Source organism: Oncorhynchus keta, chromosome 23 (genome assembly GCF_023373465.1).
Source record: "Oncorhynchus keta strain PuntledgeMale-10-30-2019 chromosome 23, Oket_V2, whole genome shotgun sequence".
Lineage (NCBI taxonomy): Eukaryota > Metazoa > Chordata > Actinopteri > Salmoniformes > Salmonidae > Oncorhynchus > Oncorhynchus keta.
The window spans coordinates 889162-908370 of record NC_068443.1 but is presented as its reverse complement, the minus strand read 5'-3'; the positions used below and the strand labels follow the sequence as shown (position 1 = coordinate 908370).

At 44.3% G+C, this 19209-nt stretch overlaps 1 protein-coding gene across 1 annotated transcript in view; it reads right to left on the bottom strand.

Annotated features, from left to right (window-relative positions):
• LOC118377407 (piezo-type mechanosensitive ion channel component 2-like) overlaps window positions 1-19209 on the bottom strand; it is a gene marked incomplete at its 5' end in the record, with an annotated part of 307558 nt that overhangs the window by 218832 nt on the left and 69517 nt on the right. Inside the window, 2 exons of the mRNA XM_052477385.1 lie at window positions 6528-6741; window positions 9279-9534. Of these exons, the coding sequence (XP_052333345.1) occupies window positions 6528-6741; window positions 9279-9534 (470 nt within the window). The remainder of the gene's footprint in view (window positions 1-6527; window positions 6742-9278; window positions 9535-19209) is intronic.

Below are 19209 nucleotides of genomic sequence, written 5' to 3'. Positions count from 1 at the left end.
GTTTGGGTCTAGAGGCAGGGCAAGGCAGGATGGATATAGGTCTGTAACAGTTTGGGGCTAGAGGCAGGGCAGGATGGATATAGGTCTGTAACAATTTGGGTCTAGAGGAAGGGCAGGATGGATATAGGTCTGTAACAGTTTGTGTCTAGAGGCAGGGCAGGATGGATATAGGTCTGTAACAGTTTGGGTCTAGAGTGTCAGCCCCCTTTGAAGAGAGGGATGACCGCGGCAGAGTGCTCTGTGTCTAGATAACCTACCGCTAGCAGATGCTATTATCCAGAACGACTTTACAGTCAGTGCATTCATCGTTCATCGAGGAACACGGTAACGCTCTGACTTTATGAACGGCCTGGTTCGCGTATTCATAACAATGTCATTGGCCACCAAGAGACAGTTACTTAGATCGTTACTACAATACATTTGTTCTGCGAAAAACTTGACATATTTTGTTGCCGAGGTGACGCAGAACTCCCCCCTCTCTTATTTGGGGAGAACCCTGGCGTATCTCGGTTTTAAACACTTGCAATGGACACCTCCAATATTTTTTTTTTTTTGACATTTCCCAGAACTCCCTGGATAAATATGAATTGTTCCCGGTAATTGAAACGTATAATTCACGAATACATCATCCTTAGTGCAGACAGGAGCTTTATGTAAAAGTGTCAGGGGGGGGGGGTCATACACAGTCATAACTCCTTTCACCTGCCCAGTTCTGTTAATGCAGATGAAGGACAGGAGACAAGGAGATGAAGTCACTCTAGAGTATTGAGATGCAGCCCCCTGTGGAATACGAGTTACCGCCAGCTATACCGCCTCACCACCTCCACGCTACTTCCTGCCGCTGGTAATAGCAGGTCACATGACCTGAGTGTCCCACTCCCTTCCTCCCCCTTTTCTCCCTGAAGTGTGCACACGTTCTCTCTCCCCTTTTCAAACCGATATATAAAATAACAATGTGATTTGTTTGTAACTAAACATTCATATCTTCATATGAGTCTTTTTTTTTTAAACCCATGAAGTGCACCAGTGTTTACTCCAGGGAGACGTGGGAAGGAATCAGAGAAAGAGGATTGCTCTATTGTAGTGTAGGGTTGGAAAATATCCCCTAGTGTTTCCCCACACTAATGGTTAGGGTAAGGTTTGGGGGAGGTAAAGCTGATCCTAGATCTGTAGCTAGGGGCATTTCACTTTAGATTGGTCTATTGTAAGCCGAGGAGGCAGGAAGCGATGTGAAAACTAAGTCTGTCACCACCCTTCACTCAGTCAGCCAGGCAGCAAGGCCAGGCCTCTGTCAACACACACAATTAGGACTCCCACAGGAGCCGGAGATGTTAGCCTATTGTATCATGGGGACCAAACAACACTATACCAGACCTGGGTTCAAATAGTATTCATGACAATATCAAATACTTTATATGGGCATGATTCAGCTTAGCTTGCGCAATGGAACCAATAGAATTGTCGGGAAATTCCAAACCACGCCCATATGGTACTCCAGGAAGACTAGAGTAAACGTAACAGTATTTGAAAAATGTCAAATAGTATTTGAACCCAGGACAGCAAAGCACTTATTTAGGGGGTGGATGAGTTTCCCTGGTAGGCTAGGACACGGAGGGCTGGGTGTAGGGTAGAGTACTGTACTGTAGTATAGTGCAGTGTAGTGTACTGTACTGAAGTATAGTATAGTGTAGTGTACTGTAGTATAGTGTAGTGTACTCTACTGTACTGTACTGTACTGTACTGAAGTATATAGTGTAGTGTAGTGTAGTATAGTGTAGTGTACTCTACTGTACTGTACTGAAGTATAGTGTACTGTACTGTAGTATAGTGTAGTGTAGTGTACTGTACTGAAGTATAGTGTAGTGTACTGTACTGTACTGAAGTATAGTGTAGTGTACTGTATTGTACTGTAGTATAGTGTACTGTAGTATAGTGTAGTGTAGTGTGGTGTACTGTGGTGTACTGTAGTGTACTGTAGTATACTGTACTGTATTGTAGTGTAGTGTAGTATAGTGTACTGCAGTATAGTGTACTGTAGTGTACTGTGGTGTAGTGTGGTGTACTGTAGTGTACTGTACTGTACTGTAGTGTGCTGTAGTATAGTGTACTGTAGTGTAGTGTACTGTAGTGTATTGTAGTGTGGTGTACTGTAGTATAGTGTACTGTACTGTCCTGTACTGTAGCGTAGTGTACTGTAGTGTAGTGTAGTGTACTGTAGTGTAGTGTAGTGTACTGTACTGTACTGTAAGTTGTGCACTATATAGGGAATAGGGTGCCAGCCCTGGTCTAAAGAAGTGCATTATATAGAGAATAGGGTGCCATTCTGACACAGCCATTGGTACTAGGACTCTGATAACAGCTCGTTGGGGCCCACGGTTTTTAACGCATCACTCACGCTAGATGACATCAGAGAGACTGACATATCTCAGGGGCTGTGGAAAGTCAACCAGATTAACATAGCGGAAAGGTGAACTTTTTAAATGAACATTTGCTTGTATATCTTTATCCGTTGACTAATCATTAGACGCTTCGCCAAAATACTTTACGACAAGAGTGAGAAATTAAATTGAGCTGCATGCGTCTTCATGTCGTTCTATGAGTCATAGTGCTATAATGTGAAAGGCTGCGGGCCAGGTGTAGGCAGCGATCGGTTGAAGAGCATGCATTTAGTTTTACTTGTATTTAAGAGCCATTGGAGGCCACGGAAGGAGAGTTGTATGGCATTGAAGCTTGCCTGGAAGGTTGTTAATAACAGTGTCCAAAGAAGGGCCGGAAGTATACAGAATGGTGTCGTTTGCGTAGAGGTGGATCAGAGACTCACCAGCAGCAAGAGCGACATCATTGATGTATACAGAGAAGAGAGTCGGTCCAAGAATTGAACCCTGTGGCACCCCCATAGAGACTGCCAGAGGTCCGGACAACAGGCCCTCCGATTTGACATACTGAACTCTATCAGAGAAGTAGTTGGTGAACCAGGCGAGGCAATCATTTGAGAAACCAAGGCTGGCGAGTCTGCCGATGAGGATGTGGTGATTGAGAGAGTCGAAAGCCTTGGCCAGATCAATGAATATGGCTGCACAGTAATGTTTCTTATCGATGGCGGTTAAGATATCGTTTAGGACCTTGAGCTGAGGTGCACCCATGACAAGCTCTGAAACCAGATTGCATAGCAGAGAGGGTATGGTGAGATTTGAAATGGTCGGTAATCTGTATGTTGACTTCGCTTTCGAAGACCTTAGAAAGGCAGGGTAGGATAGATATAGGTCTGTAGCAGTTTGGGTCAAGAGTGACCGCAGCTGCTTTCCAATCTTTGGGAATCTCAGACGACACGAAAGAGAGGTTGAACAGGCGAGTAATAGGGGTGGCAACAATTCCGGGCAGATAATTTTAGAAAGAAAGGGTCCAGATTATCTACCCCGGCTGATTTGTAGGGGTCCAGATTTTGCAGCTCTTTCAGAACATCAGCTGACTGGATTTGGAAGAAGGAGAAATGGGGAAGGCTTGGGCGAGTTGCTGTGGGGAGTACAGTGCTGTTGACTGGGGTAGGGGTAGCCAGGTGGAAAGCATGGCCAGCCGTAGAAAAATGCTTATTGAAATTCTCAATTATAGTGGATTTATCAGTGGTGACAGTGTTTCCTATCTTCAGTGCAGTGGGCAGCTGGGAGGAGGTGTTCTTATTCTCCATGGACTTTACAGTGTCCCAGAACTTTTTTGAGTTAGTGTTGCAGGAAGCAAATTTCTGCTTGAAAAAGCTAGCCTTGGCTTTTCTAACTGCCTGTGTATATTGGTTTCTAGCTCCCTGAAAAGCTGCATATCACGGGGACTGTTCGATGCTAATGCAGAACACCATAGGATGTTTTTGTGTTAGTTAAGGGCAGTCTATATCTGCTATATCTGTTCCTGGTTCTAAATTTCTTGAATGGGGCATGCTTATTTAAGATGGTTAGGAAGGCATTTAAAAAAAATAACCAGGCATCCTCTACTGACGGGATGAGATCAATATCCTTCCAGGATACCCCGGCCAGGTCGATTAGAAAGGCCTGCTCGCTGAAGTGTTTCAGGGAGCGTTTGACAGTGATGAGGGGAGGTCGTTTGACACCAGACCCATTACGGATGCAGGCAATGAGGCAGTGATCGCTGAGATCTTGGTTGAAAACAGCAGAGGTGTATTTGGAGGGCAGGTTGGTTAGGATGATATCTATGAGGGTGCCCATGTTTACGGCTTTGGGGAGGTACCTGGTAGGTTCATTGATAATTAGTGTGAGATTGAGGGCATCAAGTTTAGATTGTAGGATGGCTGGGGTGTTAAGCATGTTCTAGTTCAGGTCACCTAGAAGCACGAGCTCTGAAGATAGATGATGGGGGGCAATCAGTTCACATATGGTGTCCAGAGCACAGCTGGGGGCAGAGGGTGATCTATAGCAGGCGGCAACGGTGAGAGACTTCTTTTTAGAGAGGTGGATTTTTAAAAGTAGAAGTACAAATTGTTTGGCTACAGACCTGGATAGTAGGACAGAACTCTACAGGCTATCTTTGCAGTAGATTGCAACACCGCCCCCTTTGGCAGTTCTATCTTGTCTGAAAATGTTGTAGTTAGGGATGAAAATTTCAGAATCCTAAGCCAGGATTCAGACACAGCTAGAACATCCGGGTTGGCAGAGTGTGCTAAAGCAGTGAGTAAAACAAATTTAGGGAGTAGGCTTCTAATGTTAACGTGAATGAAACCAAGGCTATTACGGTTACAGAAGTCATCAAAAGAGAGCGCCTGGGGAATAGGAGTGGAGCTCGGCACTGCAGGGCCTGGATTCACCTCTACATCACCAGAGGAAAAGAGGAGGAGTAGGATAAGGGTACGGCTAAAAGCAGGAACAGAGAGTAAAAGGAGGTTTCTGTGGGCAATAAAATAGCTTCAAGGTATAATGTATAGACAAAGGTATGGTAGGATGTGAATACAGTGGAGGTAAACCTAGGTATTGAGTGATGATGAGAGAGATATTGTCTCTAGAAACATCATTGAAACCAGGAGATGTCATTGCATGTGTGGGTGTGGCCATTAGCTTATCCTCTCCATCCTTGTGCAAAGTGAGAGGAAGGAAATGGACCATCGAGGTGACAGTTGCAATATAAGATGATGCTAATGCTATTCAGGTTGATAGTTGCTATATAAGGTGATGCTAATGGTATACAAGGTGACAGATGCTATATAAGGTGATGCTAATGGTATACAAGGTGACAGTCGCTATATAAGGTGATGCTAATGGTATACAAGGTGACCGTTGCTATATAAGGTGATGCTAATGCTATTCAGGTTGATAGTCCTTCTGTGGTCCTTCTGTAGCTCAGTTGGTAGAGCATGGCGCTTGTAACGCCAGGGTAGTGGGTTCGATTCCCGGGACCACCCATACGTAGAATGTATGCACACATGACTGTAAGTCGCTTTGGATAAAAGCGTCTGCCAAATGGCATATATTATAGTCGCTATATAAGGTGATGCTAATGGTATACAAGGTGACCGTTGCTATATAAGGTGATGCTAATGGCATTCAAGGTGACAGTTGCTATATAAGGTGATGCTAATGGTATACAAGGTGACAGTTGCTATATAAGGTGATGCTAATGGTATACAAGGTGACAGTTGCTATATAAGGTGATGCTAATGGTATACAAGGTGACAGTTGCTATATAAGGTGATGCTAATGGTATACAAGGTGACAGTTGCTATATAAGGTGATGCTAATGGCATTCAAGGTGACAGTTGCTATATAAGGTGATGCTAATGGCATACAAGGTGACAGTTGCTATATAAGGTGATGCTAATGGTATACAAGGTGACAGATGCTATATAAGGTGATGCTAATGCTATAGATAGCCATAATAGCATTGGGTGTGACACACTGCTGTAATGCAAGGCCAGCAGACTAAAGACATTGGAATCAATAGTCTCCAGAAACACCAAGGCTATCTTGCCAGGGACATAGTGGCAAGGGCAACACTGCTAAAATACATTGTCTAAATAAGTAGTTATGTTATAATAGCAGCGAGGACAACACTGATGAGTAGCTTCTGCAATCATGGCACAGACTGGGTGGGAGTTTACTATATTGCTAATAGTTATCCAATTGTTTCAGATGTAAAGTGGGGGTTAAGGGGTGGATTAGGAATTCAACCTTACCACTTATCCGCAACCTTCCACATAAACAACTAATGGTCTCCCTATCCCATCCCCCCTCATACATTAATTATAATGACAATATATGTTACAGCCAGTAAGTATTGAGGAACCAGAATACACTACGTTTAAAAGCCTGGTGGATTTCTACAAGTGGATTAGGACTTCTGATTGGATGTGGCGATACTGTATATATTTTGGATTAAAATGGTGAAAGTTCACATTTACTGAATGCACACAGTTAACTGGAGTTGAGCTGTATAGTAAACACCTAGCAGCCACAGTAACCAGGGTAACTAAATATCTGTCATCATAAAAGACAGACATAAATAAAGAAAGACACAAAGACAGATCTAACCTGATGTAGCTGTCCTCTGGAGGGATGCTCTCTTGGAAGAACTGAAACTGATAGAGGTAGAGGACGACCAGGTGTCCAGCGCTGAATATGGCCATGAGGACACACATACAGCTGAAGATGAGGGTGTCGAAGGTGCGGCAGAACGACCACCACGTACACAGGAACAGGAACACGAAGAAATATACCGCAGACGTCAGGGAGGGCAGCGTGATACCTTAAAAATACACATACATTTATAAATCAATTCATCAATCAACCAATCAATAAGTAGACTGGGGGGGGGCAGCGTGATACCTTAAAAATACACATACATTTATAAATCAATTCATCAATCAATCAACCAATCAATAAGTAGACTGGGGGGGGGGCAGCGTGATACCTTAAAAATACACATACATTTATAAATCAATTCATCAATCAATCAACCAATCAATAAGTAGACTGATACCTTAAAAATACACATACATTTATAAATCAATTCATCAATCAATCAACCAATCAATAAGTAGGGGGGCAGCGTGATACCTGGTGGAAACAGTACAATAAGCATTCCGATATATATATAGATAGATGCAAACGGATACAATGATATTTAAAGATCTATCGGAAGGTAAAGAACTCGGCCGCAGATGTCAGCAAGACCAGTATTACACCTGGTGGACACAGATACACTTAGATATCAATCAATCAATCAACCAATTAGAGAAGCAGATATATATATATATATATACAGTGGGGGAGAACAAGTATTTGATACACTGCCGATTTTGCAGGTTTTCCTACTTACAAAGCATGGAGAGGTCTGTCATTTTTATCATAGTTACACTTCAACTGTGAAACAAAAATCCAAAAAATCACATTGTATAATTAATTTGCATTTTATTGCATTTTATTTATTTATGACATAAGTATTTGACACCAGTAAGAATTCCGGTTCTCACAGACATGTTAGTTTTTCTTTAAGAAGCACTCCTGTTCTCCACTCATTGCCTGTATTAACTGCACCTGTTTGAACTCGTTACCTGTATAAAAGACACCTGTCCACACACTCAATCAAACAGACTCCAACCTCTCCACAATGGCCAAGACTAGAGAGCTGCGTAAGGACATCAGGGATAAAATTGTAGACCTGCACAAGGCTGGGATGGGCTACAGGACAATAGGCAAGCAGCTTGGTGAGAAGGCAACAACTGTTGGTGCAATTATTAGAAAACGGAAGAAGTTGACGGTGAATCACCCTCGGCCTGGGGCTCCATGCAAGATCTCACCTCGTGGAGCATCAATGATCATGAGGAAGGTGAGGGATCAGCCCAGAACTACACGGCAGGACCTGGTCAATGACCTGAAGAGAGCTGGGACCACAGTCTCAAAGAAAACCATTAGTAACACACTACGCCGTCATGTATTAAAATCCTGCAGTGCACGCAAGGTCGCCCTGCTCAAGCCAGCACATGTTCAGGCCTGTCTGAAGTTTATCAATGACCATCTGGATGATCCAGAGGAGGAATGGGAGAAGGTCATGTGGTCTGATGAGACAAAAAAATAGCTTTTTGGTCTAAACTCCACTCACCATGTTTGGAGGAAGAAGAACCCCAAGAACACCATCCCAACATGAACATGAACATGAACATGAAGCATGGAGGTTGAAACATCATTCTTTGGGAATGCTTTTCTGCAAAGGGGACAGGACGACTGCACCATATTGAGGGGAGGATGGATGGCGCCATGTATCGCGAGATCTCGGCCAACAACCTCCTTCCCTCAGTAAGAGCATTGAAGATGGGCCGTGGCTGGGTCTTCCAGCATGACAACGACCCGAAACACACAGCCAGGGCAACTAAGGAGTGGCTCCGTAAGAAGCATCTCAAGGTCCTGTAGTGGCCTAGCCAGTCTCCAGACCTGAACCCAATAGAAAATCTTTGGAGGGAGCTGAAAGTCCGTATTGCCCAGCGACAGCCCCGAAACCTGTATGGAGGAGTGGGCCAAAACCCCTGCTACAGTGTGTGCAAACCTGGTCAAGAACTACAGGAAACGTATGATCTCTGTAATTACAAAGGTTTCTGTACCAAATATTAGGTTCTGCTTTTCGAATGTATCAAATACTTATGTCATGCAATAAAATGCTAATTAATTACTTAAATATTATACAATGTGATTTTCTGGATTTTTGTTTTAGATTCCGTCTCTCACAGTTGAAGTGTACCTATGATAAAACATTACAGACCTCTACATGCTTTGTAAGTGGGAAAACCTGCAAAATCGGCAGTGTATCAAATACTTGTTCTCCTCACTGTATGTATATACAGTTGGCTAAACAGTGGTTGAGATGGCAGCATTGAAGTATACTGTATTGGATAGGACCAGGAGTTTTTCCTGACAACATGACCTGATCAAGAACATCTGTTGGCGCTAGTTTGGGTATGGGGTCATTCAATTCAGCAAGCCATGACAGCCACCAACACCCACCAACACCCACCACACCCACTAACACCCACCAACACCCACCAACACCCACCAACACCCACTAAAACCCACCAACACCCACCAACACCCACCATGTCAGATTTATCTGAAATCGTTTCTGTAGTTTGAACGTTTTGTTTGTTTTGCTTTTTTTTTATGTGGAACGACTCTATGGTCATATATTAATAAACATAAATAACAGTCAAAAATAAGTGTTTGTACACATTGAGAGCGTGTTGAGTATAGTGCAGGGGCGGATTCCTCTCTCTCTCACTGGAAAACACTGACCTGTGACTCCTAACAGTATAGTGACCACCACTTTTCCCGCGGTGGTGATCAGATTCCCAATGATCTCCTTCACTTTAGACGCCACGCCTGCAATGTGACGCAGAATCTTCATCTTGTTGCTCTCTTCCTCCTCTTCATCATCTTCCCCCTCTTCCTCCTCCATCTCTTCCTCCTCCTCTTCTCCAGCCTCGTACCCAGCCTCAAAGTCCTCATCCAACAGGACGTTGTCATCAAGGCTCAGCTTTTCCTCTTCCTCCTGGTTGGTAGAGAGATAGGAGACAGTCATATATCACAAACAGTGATTAAACCATTTAAAGCCAACCATAGTTGTTCCTGCCAAAACCAGAACCTGGTTCTAGACACACTGTCGTACGCAGGTTCTATTTTTCAACCTTTCAGTCTTCTAAGAAAGGGGTGGACAGCCGTCCTAATGGAGAGCTAGGACAGCCGTCCTAACGGAGAGCTAGGACAGCCGTCCTAACGGAGAGCTAGGACAGCCGTCCTGATAGAGAGCTAGGACAGCCGTCCTAATGGAGAGCTAGGACAGCTGTCCTAACGGAGAGCTAGGACAGCCGTCCTAACGGAGAGCTAGGACAGCCGTCCTAACGGAGAGCTAGGACAGCCGTCCTAACGGAGAGCTAGGACAGCCGTCCTAATGGAGAGCTAGGACAGCCGTCCTAATGGAGAGCTAGGACAGCCATCCTAATGGAGAGCAAGGACAGCCGTCCTAACGGAGAGCTAGGACAGCCGTCCTAACGGAGAGCTAGGACAGCCGTCCTAACGGAGAGCTAGGACAGCCGTCCTAACGGAGAGCTAGGACAGCCGTCCTAACAGAGAGCTAGGACAGCCGTCCTAACGGAGAGCTAGGACAGCCGTCCTAACGGAGAGCTAGGACAGCCGTCCTGATAGAGAGCTAGGACAGCCGTCCTGATAGAGAGCTAGGACAGCCGTCCTAACGGAGAGCTAGGACAGCCGTCCTAATGGAGAGCTAGGACAGATGTCCTGATAGAGAGCTAGGACAGACGTGCTAATGGACATCTAGGACAGCCATCCTAACGGAGAGCTAGGACAGACGTGCTAATGGACATCTAGGACAGCCATCCTAACGGAGAGCTAGGACAGCCGTCCTAACGGAGAGCTAGGACAGCCGTCCTAACGGAGAGCTAGGACAGCAGTCCTAACGGAGAGCTAGGACAGCCGTCCTAACGGAGAGCTAGGACAGCCGTCCTAACGGAGAGCTAGGACAGCAGTCCTAACGGAGAGCTAGGACAGCAGTCCTAATAGAGAGCTAATGGTAAGTGTGGTACAGTGGGTTTGTTAACTGAGCCGCTGTCCATGGTTCTGAAACACGATCTGTCCATGGTGCTGAAACACGATCTGTCCATGGTTCTGAAACACGATCTGTCCATGGTTCTGAAACACGATCTGTCCATGGTCCTGAAACATGAGTTGTCCCCATGGTTCTGAAACACGATCTGTCCATGGTTCTGAAACATGAGTTGTCCCCATGGTTCTGAAACACGATCTGTCCATGGTTCTGAAACATGAGTTGTCCCCATGGTTCTGAAACACGATCTGTCCATGGTTCTGAAACATGAGCTGTCCCCATGGTTCTGAAACACGATCTGTCCATGGTTCTGAAACACGATCTGTCCATGGTTCTGAAACACGAGCTGTCCATGGTTCTGAAACACGATCTGTCCATGGTTCTGAAACACGATCTGTCCATGGTTCTGAAACACGATCTGTCCATGGTTCTGAAACACGATCTGTCCATGGTTCTGAAACACGATCTGTCCATGGTTCTGAAACATGAGCTGTCCATGGTTCTGAAACATGAGCTGTCCATGGTTCTGAAACATGAGCTGTCCCCATGGTTCTGAAACACGATCTGTCCATGGTTCTGAAACACGATCTGTCCATGGTTCTGAAACACGATCTGTCCATGGTTCTGAAATATGACTGAATCTTATGTCACCAGGAGAGGACAAATAGAATATAAAGGTCTATTATACAACCATCAGTAAATCAATTTTATATGGCAGTCGTAGGTGTCATTTCCATGTGTGTGAGGGTGTTTCTACCATCTGTGCCAGTCTGTTTGTGGTTTTAATTAACTTAGAGTCGTAAAAGAGAGAGCTGGACAGATGCCAGGGATGGGGCTTAATGGCAGGGGGCCTTCCAACTCTATCATCCCTCCTGAGGAATTTGGAGACACAGATAACCCCAAAAAAATCAAGGCAACAATCTAGAAACGAGGAGAGTGAAAAATTCTTGTTTAGCCCCTTAGGATCCACAGAGTCTCAGGAACACTGTCAGAATGCCTCCCTTTGTTTAAGTTTACGTACGATGTCACTTCCTCTTGGTGAAATCTGAACGTGTTCTACGGCTACAAAGTGCAGGGAGGAATGTAGCCCTGGTTGGCTTCGATGCAGTGGCGTGAAGTAGCATAGGACATGTTTTTATTGCTAATTGCGGTACGTCCTGCGATGCCAAGTTTCAATGCTTGTTTAGTTTGACCAATAGAAGCAGCCCTGCAGATGCATTTGAGAATGTATATTGCCATTTGTGGTGCTACAATTAATGAAGCTTTGGATTTAGTATTCTTTACCTCTTCTCAGGTTTACCTCTTCTCGGGTTTACCTCTTCTCGGGTTTAGCTCTTCTCGGGTTTAGCTCTTCTCGGGTTTAGCTCTTCTCAGGTTTACCTCTTCTCGGGTTTACCTCTCCTCGGGTTTACCTCTCCTCAGGTTTACCATTTCTCAGGTTTACCTCTTCTCAGGTTTACCTCTTCTCGGGTTTACCTCTAAAAAAACGTGGTCGTGTTGTCACAATGTACACAATGACCACACTTGTAATTGCCATTGGGCGGGCCTGGGAGCCAAGTGTCCTGCTTCTTGGGTAGCTGCGCGTAACGGAATAGGCTGAGATTGCTTGCATGCGAAAACAAATGAGAGGGGGGCAATATTGTGAATTCTGGTAGATTTGGATCCCATTTGAGGATGTTCCAGTAGCGCTGAGCATTTCTGTCATTATTCTGGATTTTAAACAACTAATTAACCCATGTCAGTTGAATTATTTGAATTCCATTTCATTCAGTTTTTTTCTGTGAGCTCAATTCACACACCGGACACTTTCTGTAGAGATAAATCAGATCCAGTCGGAGGGGTGGAGAAAAGACAGAGAAAAAGGGGGAGTATATATCTTGTGTTTCACCGAGACGCATCGGAATGACGACATGGATAATATAGAGCTGGCTTGCTTCTCTGTGCTTCGGCGGGACAGAGCAGCTACGTCTGGTAAGACGAAGGGTGGGGGTATGTGTCTATTTGTCAATAACTGCTGGTGCCCAATGTCTAATATTAAAGAAGTCTCAAGGTATTGCTCGCTTGAGGTAGAGTACCTCATGTTAAGCTGTAAACCGCACTAGCTACCAAGAGAGTTCTGATCTATATTATTCATAGCCATCTATTTACCACCACAAACTGATACTGGCACTAAGACAGCACTCGCCAATCTGTATAAGGCCGTAAGCAAACAAGAAAATGCTCATCCAGAAGCGGCGCCCCTAGTGGCCGGGGACTTTAATGCAGGCAAACTTAAATCAGATATACCTCATTTCTACCAGCATGTCACATGTGCAACCAGAGGGGGAAAAAACCCCTAGACCACCTTTACTCTACACACAGAGACGCATACAAAGCTCTCCCCAGACCTCCATTTGGCAAATCTGAACATAATTCTATCCTCCCGATTCCTGCTTACAAGCAAAAACTAAAGCAGGAAGTACCAGTGACTCACTCAATATGGAAGTGGTCAGATGACGAGGATGCTACAGGACTGTTTTGCAGCACAGACTGGAATATGTTCTGGGATTCATCCAATGGCATTGAGGAGTATACCACCTCAGTCAGGCGGCTTCATCAATATGTGCATCGATGACATCTTCCCCACGTACATTTCCCAACCAGAAGCCATGGATTACAGGCAACATCCGCACCGAGCTAAAGGCCAGAGCTTCCGCTTTCAAGGAGTGGGACACTAATCCGGACGCTTATAAAAATACAGGACTAAGATCAAATCCTACAACACCAGCTCTGACGCTCAACGGATGTGGCAAGGCTTGAAAACTTTTACGGACTACAAAGGGAAACCCAGCTGCGAGCTGCCCAGTGATGCGAGCCTACCAGTAGGATGTCTAGGAGAGCATCAGCACCGTTCTATACCAGTAGAATGCCCTTTATGTATCTCTGAGAGGAGAGCATCAGTACCATTCTATACCAGTAGAATGTCCTCTATGTATCTCTGAGAGGAGAGCATCAGTACCATTCTATACCAGTAGAATGTCCTCTATGTATCTCTGAGAGGAGAGCATCAGTACCATTCTATACCAGTAGAATGTCCTCTATGTATCTCTGAGAGGAGAGCATCAGTACCATTCTATACCAGTAGAATGTCCTCTATGTATCTCTGAGAGGAGAGCATCAGTACCATTCTATACCAGTAGAATGTCTATGTATCTCTGAGAGGAGAGCATCAGTACCATTCTATACCAGTAGAATGTCCTCTATGTATCTCTGAGAGGAGAGCATCAGTACCATTCTATACCAGTAGAATGTCCTCTATGTATCTCTGAGAGGAGAGCATCAGTACCATTCTATACCAGTAGAATGTCTATGTATCTCTGAGAGGAGAGCATCAGTACCATTCTATACCAGTAGAATGTCCTCTATGTATCTCTGAGAGGAGAGCATCAGTACCATTCTATACCAGTAGAATGTCTATGTATCTCTGAGAGGAGAGCATCAGTACCATTCTATACCAGTAGAATGTCTATGTGTCTCTGAGAGGAGAGCATCAGTACCATTCTATACCAGTAGAATGTCCTCTATGTATCTGAGAGGAGAGCATCAGTACCATTCTATACCAGTAGAATGTCCTCTATGTATCTGAGAGGAGAGCATCAGTACCATTCTATACCAGTAGAATGTCTATGTATCTCTGAGAGGAGAGCATCAGTACTATTCTATTCCAGTAGAATGTCCTCTATGTATCTGAGAGGAGAGCATCAGCACCATTCTATACCAGTAGAATGTCTATGTATCTCTGAGAGGAGAGCATCAGTACTATTCTATACCAGTAGAATGTCCTCTATGTATCTCTGAGAGGAGAGCATCAGTACCATTCTATACCAGTAGAATGTCTATGTATCTCTGAGACGAGAGCATCAGTACCATTCTATACCAGTAGAATGTCCTCTATGTATCTGAGAGGAGAGCATCAGTACCATTCTATACCAGTAGAATGTCCTCTATGTATCTCTGAGAGGAGAGCATCAGTACCATTCTATACCAGTAGAATGTCTATGTATCTAAGAGGAGAGCATCAGCACCGTTCTATACCAGTAGAATGTCTATGTATCTCTGAGAGGAGAGCATCAGTACCATTCTATACCAGTAGAATGTCTCTATGTATCTCTGAGAGGAGAGCATCAGTACCATTCTATACCAGTAGAATGTCCTCTATGTATCTCTGAGAGGAGAGCATCAGTACCATTCTATACCAGTAGAATGTCTATGTATCTAAGAGGAGAGCATCAGCACCGTTCTATACCAGTAGAATGTCTATGTATCTCTGAGAGGAGAGCATCAGTACCATTCTATACCAGTAGAATGTCCTCTATGTATCTCTGAGAGGAGAGCATCAGTACCGTTCTATACCAGTAGAATGTCTATGTATCTCTGAGAAGAGCATCAGTACCATTCTATACCAGTAGAATGTCCTCTATGTATCTGAGAGGAGAGCATCAGCACCATTCTATACCAGTAGAATGTCCTCTATGTATCTCTGAGAGGAGAGCATCAGCACCGTTCTATACCAGTAGAATGTTTATGTATCTCTGAGAGGAGAGCATCAGTACCATTCTATACCAGTAGAATGTCTATGTATCTCTGAGAGGAGAGCATCAGTACCGTTCTATACCAGTAGAATGTCCTCTATGTATCTCTGAGAGGAGAGCATCAGTACCATTCTATACCAGTAGAATGTCTATGTATCTCTGGAGGAGAGCATCAGTACCATTCTATACCAGTAGAATGTCCTCTATGTATCTCTGAGAGGAGAGCATCAGTACCATTCTATACCAGTAGAATGTCTATGTATCTCTGAGAGGAGAGCATCAGCACCGTTCTATACCAGTAGAATGCTCTATGTATCTCTGAGAGGAGAGCATCAGTACCATTCTATACCAGTAGAATGTCCTCTATGTATCTCTGAGAGGAGAGCATCAGTACCATTCTATACCAGTAGAATGTCCTCTATGTATCTCTGAGAGGAGAGCATCAGCACCGTTCTATACCAGTAGAATGTCCTCTATGTATCTCTGAGAGGAGAGCATCAGTACCATTCTATACCAGTAGAATGTCCTCTATGTATCTCTGAGAGGAGAGCATCAGTACCATTCTATACCAGTAGAATGTCTATGTATCTAAGAGGAGAGCATCAGCACCATTCTATACCAGTAGAATGTCCTCTATGCATCTCTGAGAGGAGAGCATCAGTACTATTCTATACCAGTAGAATGTCCTCTATGTATCTGAGAGGAGAGCATCAGTACATTCTATACCAGTAGAATGTCCTCTATGTATCTGAGAGGAGAGCATCAGTACTATTCTATACCAGTAGAATGTCCTCTATGTATCTCTGAGAGGAGAGCATCAGTACTATTCTATACCAGTAGAATGTCCTCTATGTATCTGAGAGAGAGCATCAGCACCATTCTATACCAGTAGAATGTCTATGTATCTCTGAGAGGAGAGCATCAGTACCATTCTATACCAGTAGAATGTCCTCTATGTATCTGAGAGGAGAGCATCAGTACCGTTCTATACCAGTAGAATGTCTATGTATCTCTGAGAGGAGAGCATCAGTACCGTTCTATACCAGTAGAATGTCTATGTATCTCTGAGAGGAGAGCATCAGCACCATTCTATACCAGTAGAATGTCTATGTATCTCTGAGAGGAGAGCATCAGTACTATTCTATACCAGTAGAATGTCCTCTATGTATCTCTGAGAGGAGAGCATCAGTACCATTCTATACCAGTAGACTGTCCTCTATGTATCTGAGAGGAGAGCATCAGTACCATTCTATACCAGTAGAATGTCTATGTGTCTCTGAGAGGAGAGCATCAGTACCATTCTATACCAGTAGAATGTCCTCTATGTATCTGAGAGGAGAGCATCAGTACCATTCTATACCAGTAGAATGTCCTCTATGTATCTGAGAGGAGAGCATCAGCACCATTCTATACCAGTAGAATGTCTATGTATCTCTGAGAGGAGAGCATCAGCACCATTCTATACCAGTAGAATGTCCTCTATGTATCTGAGAGGAGAGCATCAGTACCATTCTATACCAGTAGAATGTCCTCTATGTATCTCTGAGAGGAGAGAATCAGCACCATTATATACCAGTAGAATGTCTATGTATCTCTGAGAGGAGAGCATCAGTACCATTCTATACCAGTAGAATGTCCTCTATGTATCTCTGAGAGGAGAGCATCAGTACCATTCTATACCAGTAGAATGTCTATGTATCTCTGAGAGGAGAGCATCAGTACCATTCTATACCAGTAGAATGTCTATGTATCTCTGAGAGGAGAGCATCAGTACCATTCTATACCAGTAGAATGTCTATGTATCTCTGAGAGGAGAGCATCAGTACCATTCTATACCAGTAGAATGTCTATGTATCTCTGAGAGGAGAGCATCAGTACCATTCTATACCAGTAGAATGTCCTCTATGTATCTGAGAGGAGAGCATCAGTACCGTTCTATACCAGTAGAATGTCTATGTATCTCTGAGAGGAGAGCATCAGTACCATTCTATACCAGTAGAATGTCCTCTATGTATCTGAGAGGAGAGCATCAGTACCGTTCTATACCAGTAGAATGTCTATGTATCTCTGAGAGGAGAGCATCAGTACCATTCTATACCAGTAGAATGTCTATGTATCTCTGAGAGGAGAGCATCAGCACCGTTCTATACCAGTAGAATGTCTATGTATCTCTGAGAGGAGAGCATCAGTACTATTCTATACCAGTAGAATGTCCTCTATGTATCTCTGAGAGGAGAGCATCAGTACCATTCTATACCAGTAGAATGTCTATGTATCTCTGAGACGAGAGCATCAGTACCATTCTATACCAGTAGAATGTCCTCTATGTATCTGAGAGGAGAGCATCAGTACCATTCTATACCAGTAGAATGTCCTCTATAACATATTATCAGAGAGGTGAGCATAGACCTCACTATCATATTGTTCCCTGCTACATACTACAAGTTCAAAAGGCCTAATATAGTGTAGAAGAGGTCATACAATACGTTTTGTAGTGATTGTTATGTTGATGATGTAAAGAAAATGTCTTGGTCCATGGAGTGTAATGAGGAGCAACCAGAGACTGCAGTTCACACACTTATGAAATGTCTTATCCCAGTTACTAATAAGCACGTACCCATTAAAAAAATTATTGTAAACACTGGTGATATTTCAGGACTGACATATTGGGCATCAGTGCGAGTCTCTGGTGATATCTCAGGACTGACACTTGGGCATCAGTGAGAGTCTCTGGTGATATCTCAGGACTGACATATTGGGCATCAGTGAGAGTCTCTGGTGATATCTCAGGACTGACACTTGGCATCAGTGAGAGTCTCTGGTGATATCTCAGGACTGACATATTGGGCATCAGTGCGAGTCTCTGGTGATATCTCAGGACTGACATATTGGGCATCAGTGAGAGTCTCTGGTGATATCTCAGGACTGACACTTGGGCATCAGTGAGAGTCTCTGGTGATATCTCAGGACTGACATATTGGGCATCAGTGAGAGTCTCTGGTGATATCTCAGGACTGACACTTGGGCATCAGTGAGAGTCTCTGGTGATATCTCAGGACTGACATATTGGGCATCAGTGAGAGTCTCTGGTGATATGTTGATCACCGAAAGTTCTTGTTGCATTCTGATTGGACCTCCTCAGGCGCCCCGCCTCGTCTTCCTGCGGGTTCCTACATCATCTTGTCTGGTTAAAAGAGGGGCAGAACCTGGAGTTGAATCTCACTCGTCTGCCTTGCCAGTCATAGATGGCCAACCATGTCTACCTTCCTCCCTGTGCTTTGCATCCATAGATCATCGTCCACATTTCACCAAGAGGAGGTGACATCGTCCACATTTCACCAAGAGGAGGTGACATCGTCCACATTTCACCAAGAGGAGGTGACATCGTCCACATTTCACCAAGAGGAGGTGACATCGTCCACATTTCACCAAGAGGAGGTGACATCGTCCACATTTCACCAAGAGGAGGTGACATCGTCCACATTTCACCAAGAGGAGGTGACATCATCCACATTTCACCAAGAGGAGGTGACATCGTCCACATTTCACCAAGAGGAGGTGACATCGTCCACATTTCACCAAGAGGAGGTGACATCATCCACATTTCACCAAGAGGAGGTGACATCGTCCACATTTCACCAAGAGGAGGTGACATCGTCCACAGTTCACCAAGAGGAGGAGACATCGTCCACATTTCACCAAGAGGAGGTGACATCGTCCACATTTCACTAAGAGGAGGTGACTTCGTCCACATTTCACCAAGAGGAGGTGACATCATCCACATTTCACCAAGAGGAGGTGACATCATCCACATTTCACCAAGAGGAGGTGACATCGTCCACAGTTCACCAAGAGGAGGAGACATCGTCCACAGTTCACCAAGAGGAGGTGACATCGTCCACATTTCACCAAGAGGAGGTGACATCGTCCACATTTCACCAAGAGGAGATGACATCGTTCACATTTCACCAAGAGGAGGTGACTTCGTCCACATTTCACCAAGAGGAGGTGACATCGTCCACATTTCACCAAG